The 23,398-nt window shown below is 34.8% G+C and overlaps 1 protein-coding gene across 1 annotated transcript in view; it reads right to left on the reverse strand.

Annotated features, from left to right (window-relative positions):
- Positions 1 to 5,100: 5,100 nt before the first annotated feature.
- The window catches only part of LOC149550866 (TOM1-like protein 4), a 37,692-nt gene continuing 19,394 nt past the window's right edge, over positions 5,101 to 23,398 (reverse strand). The window contains exons 6-9 of the mRNA XM_089786449.1: positions 15,080 to 15,161; positions 6,694 to 6,779; positions 6,288 to 6,470; positions 5,101 to 6,204 (exon numbers count right to left, since the gene is read on the reverse strand). Of these exons, the coding sequence (XP_089642575.1) occupies positions 5,292 to 6,204; positions 6,288 to 6,470; positions 6,694 to 6,779; positions 15,080 to 15,161 (1,264 nt within the window). The 3' untranslated portion in view covers positions 5,101 to 5,291. The remainder of the gene's footprint in view (positions 6,205 to 6,287; positions 6,471 to 6,693; positions 6,780 to 15,079; positions 15,162 to 23,398) is intronic.

The following is a 23,398-nucleotide window of genomic DNA, read 5'->3' on the forward strand; positions in this document are numbered from 1 at the left end:
TATATGCCCTATATGTGAGGTGTATCTTATGATTTCGAGTTTCGGAGTCTGAACTAGCTTTGACCAGTCTTAGGATGTTACCAGAGGCTTGGGGGTTATGTGATTGTGATGTTATATTGTTTGATCTCGATCTTTTATATACTCAACCATGGTAATGTGTCTGGTATGCTCTATGATGTATGTTGATCTATTGAGTGTTATTGCTTTCCAGTGTTCTTGTGTGACATTGAGGTGAATGTATGACCTACTTGACTTGAGTCCTCAATCAATTATATTTGGATTGCTTTCCAGTAGCTTTTATAGGACTAAGGTATTTGTATGTTTTGTTATTGGTGATGTCATGCTATGACATATTTTATTTAACCATTTTGAGTCTTCGATCATCTTTTTGGGATGCTTTCAATTGCTCGTAGAGAACTGATGTGTTATTGTGAATTATCTTTTGATGCTTTCCAGACACTTGTATAGGATTGAGGTTGTTTTATATGATTATTGATTTGTACTTTTATGAGCCTAGAGTAGATTATCTATATGTGATGTCGGGAAGTGACTTGCAATGGAGGCCGGGGCCCTAAGTGGTTCCCAGGGTAACCCATTGTAAGTTGTTTAATAAGTGAAAACACTTCACTAAATGATAGTAAAATGAACCTAATAAGAGTCTTTGTATGTTCTCGCCCATGCCTCGAATGCTAGTACAGACTAGGATGGGAGTAGAGAGAACGCTTGGTTGTGACCTTGCATCTGTAATATGCCTTATCAGTATGAGAGGATACTAGTGGTCGCATAGGGATCACTAGGGGGCCGGGGGCCTGAGAGATTGTCTGAGTAACTCTAGTGTGATTCATGCGATGACACGTGCCCTCTTATATAGTAGATTCCCTACGTGTCTTTGTGTGCCTCTGGGTTTAGATGTTGATTTATCTTGGAACCTTTGAGTTTGATTACTTTTAGGATTTCCTAGACTTAGAGAGTATTTTTGATATTTGGTTTGATATCTTGTTTGGGACTTGAGACTATCTCCTCATCGCAGTGAGAGTTGGCCATTTAGGTTCCACGCGGTCAGGTGGTAGTGCTTTTTACTCTTACCATTGAGATTCGTCTGTAGATGCCATGGTTGGAGTTTCCTTGGTTGCATTTCTTTGCATTCTTTTCATTCTATCTTATGATGGATGTTTATATCTTTTATGATGTATGGTTTCATTTATTGTATTGTATTTTGTATCATAGATCCGAGAAGGATAATTTAATTCTATTTTTATAAATGTATATTCTTTTAGCCTTTCATACCCTGTGACATGTACAGTGGATGATTGAGCATTCCAAATTTTATTGCCAAGTGACATTTGGAACAAATGTATATTATTTAAATGGACTTTGGATTTTTAATTATTCTTTCATGTGGATGTGGTAATTGTTAGACTTGCTTTTAATTAAATTTAAATGTGATTCAACGTCTTGAGATCCTTAAGGAATGTAACCTGTTATGTATGCTTATTGATGATTGTATGTTATTGCTTCCACTACTTTATGTTTGATGTGTATGATATTTTATTCTTTCATGTTTTTAAAAAAAAATGTTTGACAAACTTAGTAAAACTTTAGGTTAATTCTTTTGGATCCCTTGGCAGGGTGTTATACAACAGACATCATCATGGTGACATGGAAATCTGGTGGAGATAACTAATTGTGGTTCTTTTCTAGTTGGGAGTTTCCTTGGGTCCTTAGCTCTATTTTGTTGGTGTTACTTCTCTTATGCTAGTTTTAGGTTTTTGGCCTTATATCATGTTTAACCTCTTCCTCAATTGCCCTGTTTAGGTAGGTGGGCTCTACTTAGTTTGGTCCTTTTTCCTATGTTCCTGCTGGTTGAATTTTCTTGCTCCCTATCTGTTGTGTCCCTGTTCAGTATTGTATAAAGATATATATTACGATTATCAATATAAGTTCTTCCTTTAGATTAAGTTCTTGAGGATTATTTTATGGTTTTTTATTTCTTGATCTCTACTTAAATTATCAAGAATGGATTCCATAGAAGTCTTAGAACTTAGACTAAAGCATTTATGTTAGTTTTACTATGTATGGCACCTGATAGAGGTTGAGATGTTTCTTCGTTTTTTATTTAGTACATGTTTTAGCAAATCGTAGCTTTATTCTAATTCAATAAGGTTTTGTGGACTCTAGCAGACCGCTCAACTTCATTCTACTACTTTATCATTACTAGACTAATCTAAACCGAAACATTCACTTTCTTGGATTTTTTCGCTTCAATTTTTCCCTTTTGGCTAGCCCTCCCTCCTTTTTTGTTGATGTAGTTAATTTTCTTTGGATGTAGCCATTTTTTTAGCTTCTATCCTTGCCTTGTTCGTTTAATTTCAAAATTAAGATATTGTCTCTGCTTCAGTTTTCCCCTATTGTTCAGTTTAATTATCAAGCTAGAATTCTTCCCCTTGTAATTATGAACTTGTGTTGGTAAATTAATTACTTCACATCTTAGGTATCCGCAAATGATATTAAAATATAACAATTATCCTATTAATAAATGGAAGTATAGAGCTTTGGCTTATAAGAATTATTTTTTGATAGATTTTAAGATATATAACTGCTCATTATCTAAAAATGTCAACTATTGGAGTAAAAAAATTACATATGCTAAGCATAATAATGTAGCCAAGCAAGATAACAATTTTTGCATAATAATGTTGTCAAACAAGATAACATACTTTGGATTTCTAACATTGCTAACATTTTTAAATGAGTTTGAAGTTAATGGCATAGGCAAGAAGAGGAAAGTTTTTATTTTGTTTAATAAGGTGGCTCTGAGGACCTCTGATCCTTTCCAACTTTACTATTTACGAAATGTGATATATCATGTGCCACTGCTAATTGTTGAAAAGTAGAAAGCAGATTCTCACTAAGTTATTACTTGATCAAAATTTATTTAAGATTTAAGAAATTCTATGTAAACTAGGGTATGCCCTTTTTAAATTTGTAATAGTGGATAAGACAAAAGTCTTAGGCAAGACTGAAGGTTTTCTTCTCCATTCTTTCCTACTAATACTCGTTTGAACAGAGATAAAATTATGTAATTTTTTTTCTCTTTTGAATAAATATATAAATCAAATGTCTTCGGCATTTTTACTGATAAAAAAAAAAGATGGTTATTTAAAGACCTGCTCAAAACAAGCCTAACAGATTTAGTCCAACTCGCACATTATTCAAAACATAAACTCAACAAAAAAAATTGAAGACTAAAATAATTTCAATTATAGTGCATGTACAACTTGTTTAAATGACATTTTTCTAAAAAGCTCCTCTGTGGAACTCCAAACAGCAACTGTAAAATGTGAAAAATTGTTCTTGCTACTGCGAATTAATACATTTTGACAGCTTGAAACATTATAGAATTGGAACTTAATATAAACAGCAATTGTAAGATGTGAAAAATTGTTCTCGCTACTGCGGATTAATAAATTTTGACAGCTTGAAACATTGTGATTGGCCGGAAAAGGGGCCTGGAAGGATTCGAAAAATAATGAGGTGCATGGACAAAACTGAAAAGGGAGCACTCGTGCTCAGGATTGGCACTCGTGTCACATGCTTTATGCTCATGTACAAGATGAGCCCTCGGCTTCAAATGTTTGACAACTTTCAAGAGTTACACACCGGGCAACTATTCTCTATGAGCCTTCTGTATACTCAGAACGCTGTTGTCCCTTTTCTATAACTTTATTCTTTCAATCGACCGATTGAATGATTACATTATGGGAAGGAACACCTAGCAATTAGAGTCACAGATGGACACCTCATCGAGAATATAGAAGCACTTCTTTCTATTCAAACTCCTGAAACAATATATGAAACGTGGCCTTTTAAGAAGATTTTTGGCATTCTTACAACATTCAAAAAAAAGAGAAAAAAAGAAATTTCATAATGGATGATTTATTGTAACCTGCAAGGTCATGAACAGCGTCTGAACAAATTTAACTGTTGCTGTCCAAATAATGAGTCAAGGCTGGATTGGTTGTGCGTAACACAAATAACAATTCAATATTACAAAAACTGAAAGTGCGTCTATATTTCAACATATTTTGGAGTGTCCAGACTTTTACATAGCACAAACAATAGTACAGAGCAAATGTAGCGTTTCAATAAATTCCCCTGCTGACATGGTTCAACAAAGAACTTCTTAGAAATAATACTATTAATTTGAAGAACATAATCTATGTCAAAAACTAGATTTATTGACGCTCATTATCACAAAATGTGTATCATGCTTGACATGGTCACTTGTTTGGACTTCATTTTTCTTGAACTCTGAACTCTTCGTATTAATGAAAATATTGAAATCTCCAACAACAGATGTAAAATGCATCGACAGAGTCAAACACCAATGTTGCTACATGGGAATATTACACAAATCTGAGATATGACATGGAAATGAAAATTGGAATAATAAATCACTTTTTATAATACCCACTGGCTGCTCTTCTGAGCAATTTCATACCATTCCCCCATCACAGCCATTAATCCATTCTACTCCTGAGACATGTTGTTAGAAAAGCACCAACTTATTTGCGAACATCGGCACTAATTACTCAAGGTCACAAGCTTCTGCATAAGCAAAAAATGGGCGTGTTGATACTAATTTGTTACATGGATAATGATTTTGATATGGTTAGAGTTCATCTAAATAATACTCAGATTATGCAAGTCAGAACCAGAAGTATGATATTTGGAAGACCGTGCAGCCTGTACAGAACCAGAAACACCCTGCAAATAGTGGTTTTTTTTGTTTCCGCTAAACAAGATAGTTCATTAAATCAAATTGAATTCTTCTGACTACAGAAAACGTGAGAATATTGGCATAACTATCTACAAAATCCTAACAGAAGAATCCAACAAAAAGGCCTGCAGCATTAAAAGTGCAAGTCAATGAGTCCAGTACTCACAGAAAGAAATCAGCAAGTGTATATCTTTCTGAAGATATATCTTAGAAAATGATATAAATTTGCCGAAGATTTTGGGGAAAGGATCAACTAGAAACATACCATGGTGATGTACATGTCCAAGCTAAATGAGATTTTTCAAAGACAAAACACAATATGCAGAAAGGTCAAACAAATGAAGGAATTTTTCATATTACAAGACATCTCAATGATGCTGAAACAAAATTGTAAGTGAAAAAAATAAAACTGTACAGCATCCTCACTAAACTGATGCTTGTACAGAAAAATATCATATGAGCCAATCTACATGATGCATAGCTGAAAAACTCCCACTAGAAATTATTTATTTTACAAACTTCCTACATTACTAGATGTTGCTTTATTTTTGGATTTGGCCAGGTCAACCAAATCTGAGAAAAGCCTATCTTCAGCCCTAACTGGCTTATTGGGAACTGAAGGTTGTTGAGAATACGGTGAAATGTTTTGATATGGATCAGTAGTCATTTGATAGGGAGTGTTGTACCTTGCGTCATAAAGAGAAAGGTTGTGTGTCGCTCTTATTAGTTGATCCTGTGAAACTACAGAATAGCCTGGATTAAACTGACCAGATGCCAAAATTTGTTGTTGCTGATAGAATTGTTGTCCTGGTGAAATATTGTTTTGATACGTGAGAGGTCCCTGCCATCTGTTTTCTGTCTGTGGTACATTCTCCATATCTTGAATATCCCATGGAGCAGGTGGAAGACTTTGTGGGCTTCTTTGAGATTGTCCATGCATGCTGGTCGGATCTGAGCCATATACAAGAGCTTGCTGTTGTGGACTGAGGGATTGCCCAGCTGGATTTATCCACTGAAACCCGGGATTGGCCTGATTTACATATGTCCCTTGAGACTGAAATTGTCCCTGTTGTAGTGGGGGTGGCACCTGCACTGGAATACTTCCATTGGCAGATAAATTGGGCTGCTGTTGCATTCCTAGTGGAGAAGAAAGTTGTAGAGCTAAGATACCCTCCGGACCTGATAGTGAAACCAATGAGTTTGTAGCAGTTGCTTGTGAACTTTGCATGTTTTGCCCAGTGGTTGGAATAAGTGGTGGGGAAGCCTCCGCAGTTGGTGACTTGTAATCATCACCACTAAGAAGATCTATACTAGTATCCACACGCGATGTTGAAGCATTGACCTGCATGCCAGGTGGTGGAAGAAGTAACAACTGCTGACTAGCAGGCTGGTCTTTGGCACTAACACGAGCTTTTGAGGAGGCTCTGCAAAGCCACAACTATGTCAATTCATACTGCAAACCACCAAAATAAATGTTAAGAATATTTTTTTAGTCTGTTTACCCTACCTCTGCGCAAGCTGTTCCACATCATCTCCTCGTCCATCTTCATGATTAACATCAACTAGGGGTGCAGGAGCTTTTTTCTTGTCTGGTGGAACAGATAATCCAAAAGCTATTGCATCGTGCTTAGCAAGAACACGCTCAAGATCATCATTCAAAGCTAGACCTTGACCAAGAAGTTCTTCATCCCTGAGTAAAAGTTTTTGCAAATTATGGATTTCAGATCTTCCTGTATAAATAAATAAATTGTGCATTTCAGAAAGTTAAGCAATTGTGTAACTTGACCAAAAAGGATGATGAAGCAATTCTCAAATCCCTGTCATTTGTGGCAAGGAGTCATTTGTGGCACTTGACAAATTAGTTCGCACTACAACAAATCTACTGAATTCAGAAAATGGAAAGCATCTCATACGATGTTGTATTCACAAGTTGCACCACTTGCTGCTTGTAAGAACGGCACTGTTCAACAAGATCTACAATTACTTCCTGCTTGAGACCCTGCACAACAAAGGTTAAATTTTCCTTAAACCTTACCATCAATAGAGAGGTAAATTATAAAATTATACATAATTCCTCTATGAAGTGGTGACTTTGATTTTCAATAATTTGGCAAACATTATGGGCAAAAGCTTCTTAAAAGCACATTATTATGAAATCTTTTATTTCAAAGTGAAAATAAACTTGTGAAACTAGTAAAATGGGATTGACAAATAAAAGATAATATTATCCTTTGGTTAAATGCAGATTAACAAAGAAGCCAGAAGATTATTAGGTCATCGTTTGTTCCCATCTCAGTGGGGGTGAAAATATCTCAAAAGCAATGTCCAACTTCACCTCATGAGATCTGAAGACATGGCTTTAGTACCTTATGCCAGTGTTTCTAGGAACTTGATGCATGTCATGGTGATTCTCTAGGGGACAAATACTTCAATACATATTCTTGGATTTGTGGATTCAGATCGAGCTGTGTTTGGTTGCTTTTTTTACTATATAAATTGAATAAACAACAATTACTCATGTCTATAAAGAGGTAATCTAACATAAGAGAATATGTTAAAACGTGGGGTTAAATTAGGGAGCTTTACAGTTCTATGTGATAATCGAAGTGCTATTGGTCTAACAAAGAACATGTGGGATTAAATTAGGGAGCTGTTACAGTTCCATGTGATAATCAAAGTGTTATATGTCTAACAAAGAACACACCCTTTCATTCAAGGACTAAACACATCGATGCCCACTACCATTTTGTTCATAATATGGCACAGGATGGAATGGTTATTTTGGAGAAAATTGACACTACACATATTGTTGTGAATGCGTTAACAAATCCATTGAACAGAAATAAGTGGCCTAGGCTTCTCAATACTAAGCAATTAGTTAATACTGTCAGTACCCCCTTTCCTCTTGCAAAATGTTTGCCATGTAGGAGAATACCAAGAATGGCATCTCAAGCTTGCATACTAATATAAATAATATTATAAATAATATACAAACATAAAAAATAAACAATAAATGATTTGGGCTCTAGAAAAAAGAAAGCCAATTTATGAGCATAGAAGTTACGTTTGGCTCAAAAAATGGCAAAATGGACTGGTAATGTACATCTACAGTTTTGAAAATTAAAGGGTCTCAATTAGCTTCTCAAATGAAAAGTTATGGCCTCTATGAGATGGGCCTTTCACATTCAAAATGTAAAAACATCCATGTTAAATAACAAAATTGTAACATGCAGTTAACTTGTTGACCAACTTGTGACACATGTTATGACATGTTATGAGGCCTCTTTGAATAAGGATCATGGAACCAAACCTAGCACAAAAGTTGATGAATCGATTAGGACAAGCTAATCGAAAGTTGAAGATAAATGTGATGTTTACCTAGTGGACTCACCTTGGGATTTCAGTGTTAGATTTATAGCAATGGTTTCCTAATTACCGTTTGATATCTTTCATGAATTGCTTCTCCTATTGTTGAGTGCTTGGGGAGGAGGTTTCATTGTAAGTATTGTTATGCAATCAAAATTGCTCTATATCTCTTCTTGGCGATACTCATGTAAAAGCTTAGAAATGTATTATAATTGTAAGTGTAAACACTGATTACAAAATGACAGATTACATTGGTTTAGACTTGAGGTTCTCCTCCAACATTAATCATCATGTTATGGTTTTTTGTGTCTATATTTATTTCCTTACAACAATATGATGAATTTAATTTTTGCACCCACCCACTCTTATAAATTACTATAGGAAGTGTATTCTACACCTTTGTTTCCTTTCACAACTAAAACTGCATCAAAATCAAAGTCTAATATCACTCCCACTATGAAAAGTCACCTTGTCAAAGGTAACTTTGTCACCTTTCATAAAGGTATGTTGACCATTCAATCCTCCTTTGTCACCTTATCATAAAGGTATGTTGCAGCTTTGGCATCAACATTCCAACCTCAGCAAGACTTTGACAACACTCGAGTGTCTATTGACTCTACTGTCACAAAGCACTATGCTCTTGACTAGAAAGATGATGATGTATCTAGACCAATTGATCTCTACAACATGGGAACGAGCAACTTATGGAAGGAGGCAAGTAGCAAGCATCCTCAGTCTATTGCATCCTTGGCATGCAGTGTCCACCATCCAATTTGGCTGGTTTAAGCTAATGCAACTCTAATGTCCTTGTCTCTAGTTTGTTAAATTTTGCAATGTGAATATTAACAAAGGCTAGCCATTGTGTTCAAATTTAAGTAAACTCATCATCAATATAGATTTTTCAAATGACCTTCACGAGCCATTGTTTCACCTCTTCATCATTGGATGAGGCACTCTACCAAGGCTTCTTGCACACTATATGGGAATCAGAGCATAGCTTGGCATATGCAACAAGATGTCCATAGTGTTTCACTATTGCATCACAATGGACCTAATACACTTATCATAAAATAAAAAATTAGAATCCCGAGTATGAATGACTTGGTTAATCTCCTCCAGTGAGTTGTTGAATGTCTTGTAGATCTCTCCAAGTCTAGGAGAAGCATATTATAGTTTTTGCTGTGGTTGGATCTGTTAAAAAACTTAGAAAGTGTTATTGTGTTGTGTCGTGATGTGTTTTCGCTGTGTAACTCTTTGCTGCATGCTTTGGGCATCTCCTTTGGAGATTCTTCTGTTAATAAAATATTGTTATTTTGTTGTATCATGATGTGTTTTCTCTGTGTAACTCTTTGCTGCAAGGTTTGGACATCTCCTTTGGAGATTCTCCACCTGTGACCTGCGTCACAGATCCTCTCATTCTCACAAGAAATAACAAAAAGAGTTAAAAAGGAACTTGAAAATAATTTATGACAGCCTTGGACCTATTTCATTACTTTCTGGGAATAGAGTGAAAACAAAAGCAACAATTTTTTTTAATTTTCAAACTACGGATGTCATTAACTTGCTGAAAAGTTGGGATGAGTTTAAAACTTTGTCTATACACCTAAGGAACATTTCCTAATAATTTTCTTGGTATGATGATAATGACTTCTCTGACGAGACCAAATTAGTAACTATAGAGAGCTTGTTGGAAGAAACCTGCGTATTGATGCCCAAGCAAAATAAAAACTTTTACTGCAAGCATACTTTCATACCTAGTTATTGATGACCAGGGAAAACAAATCTTTTGCAGCAAGCACACTTTCAAAGTATGTGCACAAAGCAGAAGAAATTCATTACATTATACCTAAGTGCAATGTTGTTGACTTACCACAAATTTGAGATGAGTTTGCTTTGCCTATAAAGCTAAGGAACATTTCCTGATCTACTTATTGATGAATGGGTGAAATAAAACTTTTACTGCAAGCATAAGCACACTTTCAAAGTATGTGCACAAAGCAGAAGAAATTCATTTCATTATACCTAAGTGCAATGTTGTTGACTTACCGAAAATTTGAGATGAGTTTGCTTTGCCTATAAAGCTAAGGAACATTTCCTGATCTACTTATTGATGAATGGGCGAAATAAAGCTTTTACTGCAAGCATACTTTAGTACCTACTTATTGATGACCAGACAAAAAAACTTTTGCAACAAGCACACTTTCACAGTATATGCACGGACCAGAAGAAATTCATTATATTGTACCTAAGTGCATACTTAATTACTTGCAAGGTGTGACAGATGATGATCTTGAATATTGGAGACTATAATTTCTCTTGACCTGTTTTCACACACTGATTAATGAGGTGTTGATAACAGATTTTCAACCAAATGCTATTAAGATAATATCTTTAATATCTTTATTAAGATATTATTTCCTTAGTCAAATACTTTCTATAATTGTCAACTACTTGTCTGTAGTCTGTCTTTCAATCTAGATAGGAATGTTTCCTATCATGTCTCTTTTGTCTTCAGTCCAGATAGGAATGTTTCCTATCCTATCTTCAGTTTTGTTTCTAATTTCGTCTTCACTCTACATTGTTTCTTTTAGAAACAATGTCCGTGTAATTCTTTATAAGGAACACATTTGTTCCTCTATTAATTAATCAATCATCCGGAAATCCGTTAATCTGCCAATTCTTGAATATTGTAACATGTTATCAAAGCAAATACTTCAAAAAAATTCAAAAAAAATTTTTATAATTTCTATTGAAATTAGTTGTTAAGGTTTTTTCATTTTGTGAAATTACTTTTGGTCTTTCACAAACAACCCGGCTATGGTTTCTGTTCGCACACCCAATCACAGCTAGGGTTTCTGTTTGGCATCCGTTTTTTTAAAAAGCGGGTTGCATCCGTTTTTTGAAAAAGCGGGGGGTTTTGGCATCTGGTTTTTCTCTGAAAATCGTGACCAACAAATCAGTGGTGGTATTTGGCGTATTTGAGGTTTTTCTGCAGATCCGATTTGGAGATAGGTCTGCGTTTTTTGGCGCCAATTTTGAGATCCACGCCTGCATTTTTTAACCTGCATTTTGACTCACGTTTTGGTGCCATTTGATGCCTGAATGGAGTTCGGTTTACCACGAATCTTCATTCTCCCCGCCATCAAAACCCTAACACCTGTATTCTGATAAAAAAGGCCAGTTTTTTGGACTGAAAACACCATTTTTTGCCATTTTGACCTCCATGGACGCTGACTGGATTTTTTGCTCAAAATCCTAATTTTTGGGTTGTAATTTTTTTTGTTTTCAAATTCTTGATGGGTTTTTCGAGAGCTCAATTGGTTGTCGTCCATTTTTCTAGGTGCCTCATTTTGTGTGCCTTGATTTTCGAGCCAGCGGATTCAAAAACCGACAGCATATTCCTTCTGGGTTTTCCGAGCTCTCTTCTAGGTCACTCTCTGATTCTTCTAGGTCTTCCATATTTTTTCCTTGAAATCCATGCTTGTTGAATTTCAGTCTTGTAGTTTGTACCTGAATTCTTTGAAATGGCATCTTTGACTAATCTGATGTTGGAGGGCAGTCAACAATTCAATGGCCGCAATTATAACACTTGGAAGCAACGCATGCTAACTGTCTTTGAGTACTGTCGCCTGGATGAGCTTATTCTAGGCACAAAGACTCATCCAACCTCCGACCAAGCAGAATAGGACAAGTTTGATGATCGCAATCGAGAGGTTGTTATGCTTCTCAAGCTCTCTGTTACCGATGATCAACTACTGCAAATTCCTTTCGGCAAGTCAGCTACAGAAATCAGGATATATCTAAAGGAGCTGCATGAAACAACAAGACAAGTTGTTGAGCTTCCTAATCAAAGCGAAGCTGCATTTTTCGCTTTCTGAATCTGCTTCTCTTTTTTTCTGGGTCTGTTGATTTTCTCCTTAAAAATCATTTCATGTTGTCTGTAATACTCAAGGTTGCATGAGATTCTGGGTTTTACCGTTTTTTCCACAAAAACGAAGTTTTGTAATTGCAATCTGTTTTGAGTCATAGCACTCTTCTAGCAAAGCTTCTTGGTTTCAGCATTCTGTAGATCCAGGGAGGGTCTCAGTTATCACGGAATGTTCTGACATCTCTACGTTGACCATTAAGGGAGGATATTAAGATAATATCTTTATTAAGATATTATCTCCTTAGTTAAATACCTTCTATAATGGTCAACTACTTGTCTGTAGTCTGTTTTTCAGACTAGATAAGAATGTTTTCTATTCTGTCTCTTTTGTCTTCAATCCAAATAGGCATGTTTCCCATCCTGTCTTCAGTTTTGTTTCTAATTTCGTCTTCACTCTACGTTGTTTCTAAAAAGAAACAACGTCCTTGTAATTCTTTATAAGGAACACATTTGTTCCTCTGTTAATCAATCAATCATCCGGAAATCTGTTAATCTGCCAATTCTTGAATCTTGTAACAAATGCATCATGCATGAGTTGTTTCTTTTAGCTGAAAGCAACAGTTTCTTCCACACAAACCAAAAAAAATCGTACCTAAGAGATATTTATTGCCAAAATTGTTTGCCTTCAATAGTTCTTAAAACTATCTGAGCCAGGCAGACCAACAACCCTTTCTGTTGATACTAAGTATGCCATAAGCATATCAAAGCATTCAGTACATCAAGCAAAGACAAAACATATTGACACTGTCACTATGTATCGTTACCAAGTTTACTGGTTTGGATGTAGGTACGACATGTGATGTCCCCTTCTAGTTGACATCAATCAGCAGATTAGATTAGCCTATCACTGACCCTTGTAGGCTAATGAGGTTGGTTAGGAGGCATGTGGGGGATGATCTTCTTTTGTGATCAAGGTTTTCAAAGTTTGGCTTTCGTTCAAGGTCTCCAAGACGCCATATGCAGTAATTGCTTTTTATAGTTCGTTTTTCTATTTATACTAAGTTTCGAGAGGCTAAGAAAAGGACCTTTGCTCTTTTTAGAAATGGGGTATGGTTGTATGCTGCTTGATCATGTCAGCTCCCAGTTCAAATGGCATGCAGAGATAATGAGTAATAACGGAGATATTAATATTTACTTGGCTAAAATAAATATTAATAGTTTTGAGTTTATATTATTAAATTATAGTAAGGGTCAAGTTATCATTGATGGGGCTAAGCGAACAATTAATTTTAAAAGAATTATTTTTGCACCAATAGTTTTAAGTGAAAAAAATAAAACTGGGAATATATCTTTTATCCCACATTGGCCAGAAAAGTGTTTGAGCTCTCACAAGAATATAATAAATTATAAAAGGGACTTCAGTGCTCATTCTCATTATTATGATGTTGATTGTTGAATTGGTATTTTCTTCTCTGAAGCATGGGAGTTTGTGAGAGACCAAGGGTTTCAGCAGAGTTCTGAGCTTATTGGCATTGGAGAGCATTGCTGGTTCTTTGTAGCAGCAGCAGAGGGTGTGAAATATTCACCCCATATTGCTTATTGGGGTCGCTTCATACAGAGCTCAGCATTGTCCTGATTGGAGAAATAAATTTCAGAATTTATTGATAGGTTGAAGGCATATTTTATGGCAGGATGAGGGCATCAGATTGTGAAGCTATTGGTTATTAAAAGTGATTTGAAATCATTGCTTTTTTGGCTGGTTACTCATCTTCCCTATCTACTCTTCCATATACATTTCGGTTTTGGTGAAAGAGGCACAAAAAAATCAATAACATTATAAGAAGGAACGCCTAGGGCTACAGAAGGGTTTGACATCATCTCTTGAAGTTTTTGCTGCTAGTTGGCGAAGGGTTTTATATTCTTGACATGTTTTTTTCGGCCAGCACTTGTTATAAGGGCTTCTTCCACTATGTGGGTATGCCATTTGATTGTAACAATATATTTTCTTTATGAAAATATGAAGAAGAATAATTGATATCTTATTTTTTGTTCCCTTGTTATTAGTCTACAAATTTCGAAAGTTTTATTTCAGCATAAGTATTGCTTTTTATGTCAAGCTGTCTCAAAAACACACAAAAATGGAAAACACTAAAAATAAAAAAGAAACATTGTTAGTTCAGCAGTTAGAGCCTTTAAGGGTTCTTACACGAGAACCCAATACATGAATGCATGGAAAACAATTTGGAGGGTTTTGGATATATACAAAAAAATAACAGATATATACAGATTGGTAAAACTAAATCATTTGGTAGTACGACACTTCATCATTAATCAATGCCAAATGCCAACTATTCAAGAAAATATCTAAAATTGAAATACAGTCCAGGATGTGCATCCTGGACACACAGGGGCAGGACATGCATCTTGCAACAGATTGGTACATCAAAACCTTGGTTGTGAAATATGCAATTAAATCAACCAAAAACTTTGTGGAGGATCAGAGTACATGTATCTTCACCAGAGCTCTTGGAAAGATTAAACTTGCATAGACTACAGGCTTATTTCTAGTTATTGTTTGTGAATACAAAGAATATTATATATAGCTATTCTCCTTAAAGCTTTTGGATGAAATAGTCTATTATGTCAAAATAGGCAAATATGATCTAAAGCTGTCCTATGAATGCAAATATTAGGTATCGTGACAGTCCTCTGAGCTTCTGGAACAAAGGGGCTTTGTTACAATAAGAATGCTTGTTCCAAAAGAACAACTTGCATTATTTAACTTATCCTAAGCTCTCGATGTCATTACTTATCTTACAATAAAGGCTCTAAGCCTATTCATTAAGACCACAATCTTAACTGGCAGCCCACCACACTGGGTTCAATCCCATGACTTTATTCTCATCCTTTCAATCTAAAATGTTAAATGGTTAACATGTCAAATTTATACCAGTGGGTATTAACATGACCCACCTAACAAAAATAGCCAATGCATTTAAGTAGACATCATAATACTAAGCGTGCCCAAAAAAGATTTATGCAATTAAAAGGTGTTGGAAATTTACCTCTTTTGATTTTGGATCCAAAGCATTTAGCATCTCCATTAGAACATCCATAAGGCCACGAGCATTTCTAATCTCTGTAATGCTGACATACAAAAACAAAAATATATTATTTCCTAGTAAATATCCATGGCCACTGTTTCTCCATTCATACACAACAAACTTAAAAACCTTATATACGAACAACAAACATGTCATGCCCCATTGCCCCCCACTGATAATTATTAAAGTAATATTGTAATATTGAGAATAAAGATCATGTAACTTTCTTTCAAGTCTCTAAGCCAATTTTCAGTTACTTTCCGTTTCAGAAAGAACTTGAAATTGCTTAATAAGGATTATTCCTCTCCTTTATTTTACATTAAATATCAATTGATTATCATTTCATAGTATCAAAGCAGACATTGGTATTTGACAAATTTTTCTAATAAAATTCATGGTTAGTTACCAAGAATTTTCAAAGAAATTTCTAGAAATTTCATGCTTTTTCCTAAGCATTTTGTGGGCTTTTTTATAAGTTTTCTAATTAAAAATTTGAGTTTTTTGTAGCAGAGGTTTTTTCTTTGACTTTACACTCCAACAAAACACCAAATTTTTTAAAGCCAAGGGTTCCTTGAAGTGCTGCATTTTTTGTCAGTATTTTTTGCTTCAAAAAATCACTGCTACTCTCTGCTCAGGGTGTGGGAACTGTTTTTCTGCTTATGAGGGTTTTTCAGTATTATGTGCAAAAAAACATTTGTGAAGTTTTCATCAAACAATCACGAGTCTTGTTTCTGGTATGACAGAAAGGTTGTTTTGTTTGTGGGAAGGGTTTTTGTATGCTGCACTATCACACAACAATAATTTTCCTGACCAGTGGAGGGATTTACTTGATTTTTCCCAGAAATCAAGGAAGGTTTTGCATGATGTTTTCCCACAAATCATGGAAGGTTTTTAAATAATTCTTTCCCAAAAGTCATGGTTTTATTATGCTGTTATTTGACATTTAATTGACAAAGTTGTTAAGAATATAGTTTCATTCGGATTGAAGTGAATAATATATTATAATTACTTTTTATGTATGTACATATGATTGAATATATATGTATGTACAATCATAATTACATACAATATTTATTGGACAAATTATTAATAATATATATGCCTACGGGCAGAATGAAGTCTGTCAGATAATACTATATTCTGCACTTATCTTACCCTACGATCGGGTATTATGAATCTCATATCGATAAGTCATATTAAATAATCACCAAATGATATACTAAATCATGCACCGTAAGTGGTAATACATATATATATATATATATACACTGCTGACTGTAAGCAGACTGTTATTGAATAATATAGAGTAATATAGAATGCTTGCTGTAGATATACAATTGCCACTGTTATTGATTGATATCTCTCAGCAAGCATCAATAAAAATCGATGCTTGCTGAGAGATATCAATCAATAACAGTGGCAATTGTATATCTACAGCAAGCATTCTATATTACTCTATATTATTCAATAACAGTCTGCTTACAGTCAACAGTATATAAGTTCAACAGTTATTAAGGACTGATAATAATTAGTGCAGATTATATATATAGTTCATCACTATTATATTCTCAGTCAATACTGAGATCATTAATAAACAACATTCTTAAAGGGAGAATTTACAAGTCTATTATAAAGGTTGAAGTTCTCACCAGAAATAAAGAGGTCATTATTTGCTGTCACTGATCCATATTCCTTAACATGGTATCAGAGCCTCATTGGTAGATAGAGATTAAAAACAGTTTGTGAAAACACTTTCAAAAGTTCCTATACTATTTAATCTACTCAAAAGAGCAATCATGGTGAAGGGAGTCAAATTAGAAGACAGACTTGATGGAGCATCAAACTTTGTATCCTAGAGAATACGAATCATAATCATTCTTAGAGAACTCGAATTAGAGCAATATGTGGAAGAGAACAAGTCCGTGCCTGAAAATGAACCTGACAAAACTGTATGGAAAAGGCACAACAACAAGGCCATGAAGATTATAATTGATTCTGCGAAAGATCACATTCTCCCATATATAACAAAATCTTCAACCGCATATGAAATGTTTATGACAATTCAACACTCATATGAAATCAATAACACCAGTAGATTGCTTACTCTAAAAACTCAACTCCTGCACATCAAGATGAACAAAGGAGAGACTGTCACATCCTACTTGAGGATATCAGAATTAAGAGATCAGCTTTCTACTCTCGAACATATTGTCAACTATGAAGAATTATCTTTGATAGCTCTTAAAGGGCTACCTACTACACGGGAATCCTTCATTCAAGGGGTTAGTGCTCATCCTACTCTAGCTAAATTTGATCAACTCAAGAATGATTGTACTTAGGAGGAGTCACGATTAATTACGAGAGGAATCATACCAAATAAAGAAGAGGAAGTTCAAGCCTTACAAGTGAACTCAAACAATAAAAGGAAGAGACATTTAAAGAAAAGAGGGAAGAAAAATCAAAACTATAAGAAAAGAGATTTCTCAAAAGTTCAATGTTTCAAATGTTACAAATTTGGACATACACACAGAAACTGTCCAAAAAGAAAGAAAGCCCTAGTCAACGTATCTGAAGTCAAGGAACCTAAAAACTCACTATTCTTCCTTGCCTTACAAGTATGGTAAACTCCAATAAGAATGCATGGATTATTGACAGCAGAGCATCTAGAGACATAACACGATTTAGAGATCAATATGAAACCTTCGAAGGACACTCCACTGAAGAAGTCACAATTGGGGATAACTCCACTAACCCAATGAAAGGAATTGGGACCTACTTAGTCCAACCGAAATTTGGAATTACATTTAAAAATGTCCTATATGTACCAGGTATCAAGAGAAACCTAGTCTCTATCTCAGGCTTAGCAGATTAAGGGTATCGCATTACCTTCCAAGAAGATAAGGTTCTATCTTGGCCTAAAAATTCAAACAATAAAAATGCAATCTCATTGGATTCAAAGATGGAAGTCTATATAAACTATGTGACATTCAAAATTTAGCCTTAAATCATTAAGTCATAAGGAACAATGAGATTTGGCATAGAAGACTAGGTCACTTACACTTCCACGCTCTACCTTCCATAGAGAAAATTGTGAAAGGTATACCTACCCTAAAATATGAACATGAAGGAACATGTAAAGGTTGTGCATTAGGAAAGAACTCCAACACATCTTTTCGTCATAGTGAACACAAATCTAAGATTGTACTTGAACTCATTCATACGGACTTATGTGGACCTATGTCAGTTCCTTCCTAGGAGGTTACTTGTACTATATCATTTTTGTTGATGATTATTCCAAAAAAGCCTTGATCTACTTCCTGAAACTAAAAGAGTCAAATGAAGTTCTATCTAAATTCAAAGAGTTCAAAGCCTTAGTCGAAAATCAAACAAGAAAATTAAAACCCTAAGATCTGACAATGGGGGAGAATATATTTCTAAAAATTTCAAGAATTTTGCATATTTGTTGGGATTAAGAGGGAGTATATAGTAACATATAATCCTCAACAGAATGGAGTAGCCGAAAGAAAGAAAAGGACCTATTATTGAAGCAGCTAAGGCTATGATGCATGACCATAATCTTCACTTAACATTCTAGGCTAAAGCTTCGATTACCGCAGTATACATTCAAAACAAATGTCCTCATTCATTTCTAAAAAATATAACACCTAAAGAAGTCTTTTCAAGAATCAAACCTGATCTAAGTCACCTAAGAAACTTTGGGTGCCTTGTATACATTCATATACCTAAAGAGAAAAAGACTAAACTAGAACCCTCAAGGAAGAAAGGTATATTTGTTGGCTATAGGGAGTCTTCCAAAGCTTACAAAGTATACATACCAAGGTCAAGAACAAATAAAATTAGTAGAGATGTTAAGTTTGAAGAAGATGTTCCATATAAACCAAAGTAATAAGAATCGGAATCGGAATCGGATCGATATCGGCAAGGCTGAATCGAATCGTGAATCGGCCATGAATCGAGATCGAATCGACAAATTTAAAAAACCCTTGAAATTCAGTAACTTATTTCATAAACCCTTTATCACTGATTCGATTCACAAAAAATCGTTTCACTTGAGCCTTGAATCGAATCGCCGAATCGCGCAAATCGCATGAATTGTTGTGATTTTGGGAACTATGATATAAACACTCCAAAAATATAGAAGAATCAAATGATGAACCCATACTAGAATTAGATGAAAGTTTTGGGATTGAGAGGGAGACTATGATTGAGAGGGGCAAGAAAACGACCATTATGGGCAAGAAAAATGATTCAAGAAAATAATGTGGCACCTAATGAAATCTTTAGACAAAATAAGAAAACAAGAAATCACTCATGTTATGTCACTCATATAAATGAGCCCCACTCAATCATAACCCTCAGGTGTTGAAGAAGCCTTAAAACCTCAAGCCTGGGAAGATGCCATGATTGAAGAATATCAATCTATACTAGAAAATGATGTTTAAGACATCATACCAAGACCCAAAGACAAAACTGTTCTCTCCTCAAAGTGGCTATTTAAAATTAAACAAGCACTTGATGGCAGCATTGGAAAACATAATGCTAGATTTGTGACTAGATGATTCTACCAAAAGGATGGAATTGATTTTGAGGAAACATTTGCTTCTGTTGCTCAATATACATCTTGTCAAAACCATCATTGCAAATTGTTGCTTCCAAAGGGTGGAAAATACATCAGATGGATGTAAAGACAACATTTCTAAATGGTGTCATTGAAGAAGTATACCTAGAAAAACTAGAAGCGTTTGTTATTCATGACAAGAACACACATGTATGTAAACTAAAGAAAGCTCTTTATGGTCTTAAACAGGCCCCCAAGCCATGGTATAAGAAAATTGACAATTATCTTATCAAATTGGGGAACTCAAGAAATGAAGTTGACCCGAATATATACTTCAAAGAATCAAAGGGTGATATGATAATACTTGATCTTTATGTTGATGATTTTCTAATAACCCTCATTGTGAAGTGTAAACAAAATCTTACATCTGAATTTGAAATGAAAGATTTAAGTCTACTTCACTACTTTTTGGGATTAGAAGTATGTTAGAAGGAAAACTATATCTTCTTGAATCAAGGCAAGTATACTATTGATATATTAAACAAATTTGGCATGATGGATTGTAAAGATAAACCATTGTCCACACCAATGGAGACAAATCTTCTTATGCTCAAGAGTGAGGTGTCTGAATTTGAAGTTGTTGATCCTACATACTATAGACAGATCATTGGATCTCTAATGCACTTAGTGAATACTCATCTAGATATATGTTACACTACAAATGCACTAAGTCAATTTATGTGTGAACCTAAGAAGATTCATCTCATGGCAGCCAAGCACATTTTGAGGTACTTACGAGGTGCTATTGGACTTGGTCTAAAATATGACCATGTTGAGCTGCAGCTTCTTGGATTTTCTAATTTTGACTAGGCTGGGAGTTCTACTGATCAAAAGAGCACTACAAGATGTTGTTTTAGTCTTGGATCTGCGATGGTATCTTGGTTTAGCAGAAAGCAGTCTACAATTGCTCAGAGTTCTACAAAAGTAGAATACATAGCGGCACCTATGGGAGCTCGAGAAGTAGTGTGGTTACGAAAGTTATTGGTCAGACTATTTGGGAAACCCCTAAATCCCACAATTATCCATTGTAATAATCAAAGCTGCATTAAACTCTCCATAAATCCAATCTTCCATAACAGGTCCAAGTATATAGAAATTCCCTATCACTACATAAAACTTAAAAGGATATCGTGGGTGGGTAGAAATGTTATCAAGTTGGCATATATCAGCACTAAAGAGCAAACTGTCGATATATTTACCAAACCTCTTGCAAAATTAAAAAGTGGAATATTTCCGAGGTAAACTTAGTATGGCTAAGATGTAAATATATATATTGTTGTGATTACTCTTGTGCACGTGTATTGTTTTATGAAAGGTGACGATCTTTCATTTTTGGGTCTAAGGTCTCTATGATAAGGTGATGACCTTAACAACAGATTGACCTGTTATCATATGACTTCATTAAGTTGTAGTCTCCGAATGTGTTGGAAATTATGATAACAAACATCATGATCAACTTCATTAAGTTGGTGTCCCGAAATGAGCCGGAAATCATGATGATACTTATGTTGGATAATACTTGACATCTTGGTCAATTGTCATGATAGACTACATTAAGTTGTTGTCCTGGACTATGCTAGAGATCATGACAAATGTATTACGATAGACTATATTAAGTTGATGTCCCGAAGATTGCCAGAAGTCGTAATACTTAGAATGGAAACAATGATGTTGTTTCTAAGATAACAATTGTTATCTAATAGACTTCATTAGATGTTGTCCCGGAGAGTTGATAATCAGATAACTCATATCTCTCTAATGTTCTATTGATAAGCATTACGATCTAGATGCGCGTTTCAAAAGAATACATCTAGGATGTTGGTGTTTAAACATTGTTATGAGATTCAATCCTCTTTTGCTAAGAGGGAGTGTTAAGAATATAGCTTCATTCAGATTGAAGTGAATAATATATTATAATTAGTTTTGATATATGTACATATGATTGAATAGGAATTTTATATATATACACACACAATCATAATTAAATACAATATTTAATAGACAAATTAATAATAATTTATATGCCTATGGGCAGAATGAAGTCTGTCAGATAATAGTATATTCTGCACTTATCTTACCCTATGATCGAGTGTTATGAATCTCATATCAATAAGTCATATTCAATAATCACCAAATGGTATACTAAATCATGCACCGTAAGTGGTAATATGAATCGGTGCTATTTGTGTTATCGGCAGCGTTAATAGTTTAGTTATAACCACATAGGCTCATGACCCTACGTGGGGATAGCTCTCTATGCACATATATATATATATATATATATATATATATATATATATATATATTATCAATGCTTGTTGAGAGATATCAATCAATAACAGTGGCAATAGTTTATCTACAGCAAGCATTCAATATTACTCTATATTATTCAATAACAGTCTGCTTACAGTCAGCAGTATATAAATCCATCAGTTATTAAAGACTGATAATAATTAGTGCAGATTATACATATAGTTCATCACTATTATATTCTCAGTCAATACTGAGATCATTAATAAACAACATTCTTAAAGGGAGAATATAGAAGTCTGTGATAAAGGTTAAAGTTCTCGCCAGAAATAAAGAGGCCATTATTTGCTCTGTCACTGATCCATATTCCTTAACAAAAGTCATGTTTTATCGCTTTTTTCTACAAAATGAGGGTTTCGATGAATTTTCCACAAAATTGTTTCACTTCAGCATTGAATCCACAATTTGACCAATTTTCCACAAAATCTTGGTGCTGTTTCGCAGCAACTTTTTCTAACGATTTTTTCAAAAAGTCATGGTTTCAGAATTCTCGCCAATTATTTATCAACAAAAAATCTAAGCTTTTCATCTCTGTTTCCATGTCTCTGGATAGAGGGAGGGAAGGCACTTGGCTTATTTTGTTCTTGGCCATATGAGGAAATTCTATAGAAAGCTGTTGATTTTTTCTGACATGCCTTATTTTTCCTTGATTTCACTCTAACCTTCTGATAGAGCCCCTGTACCGTCACTCTAAGCTCATTCGGAATCTTAAGTTCCTTCCATCTTTTTCGTCTCTAGGAACCGTGTCAAATGCTTTTTTGAAATCTACAAACAGCAGAAAGCCTCCATTCCTTGAAGTTCCAAAACTTCTCACTAAGCTGTCAGTCTAAATCCAATGAGTGATGCAATGATTGATGGTAATGTTTCAGTCTAAATCCAACCTGCCCTTTCACTCTCTTTTCTTCCTTTTCTGCCCAACTACTGATTATGTGCTCTATTATACCTCCAAATAATTTACCAAGAAGCAGATTGACAATAATCATGCAGTAGTTAGAAGCATTACTAAGATCACCACTCTTGTGCAGTGGTATAACCACACTAGTAGTCCATTTTGTCAAAAAAACACTTTGATTGACATTCTTGAAAAAAATTGGATGTGACTTGCAAATAGATCCCTTCCCCAATTCAAGATTTCAGCTTGCAACCCATCGATCCTTTTTCTTTATTACTTGCAAGGCTCTTTATACCTTGTTCAAAATCTTCCACCGAAAAAGACTAAGGTAGAAGTGTCAATTATAGGACTACTTTTGTCTTGTGTCCCACTCATATAGGAGTTTCACATAATCAAGCCATTGGTTATCCATAATACAGTTTTCCGTTTGCTTTCTCCT

This window comes from Cupressus sempervirens, chromosome 6 (assembly GCF_028749045.1).
Source record: "Cupressus sempervirens isolate cs-2001-9-10 chromosome 6, ASM2874904v1, whole genome shotgun sequence".
Classification (NCBI taxonomy): Eukaryota; Viridiplantae; Streptophyta; class Pinopsida; order Cupressales; family Cupressaceae; genus Cupressus; species Cupressus sempervirens.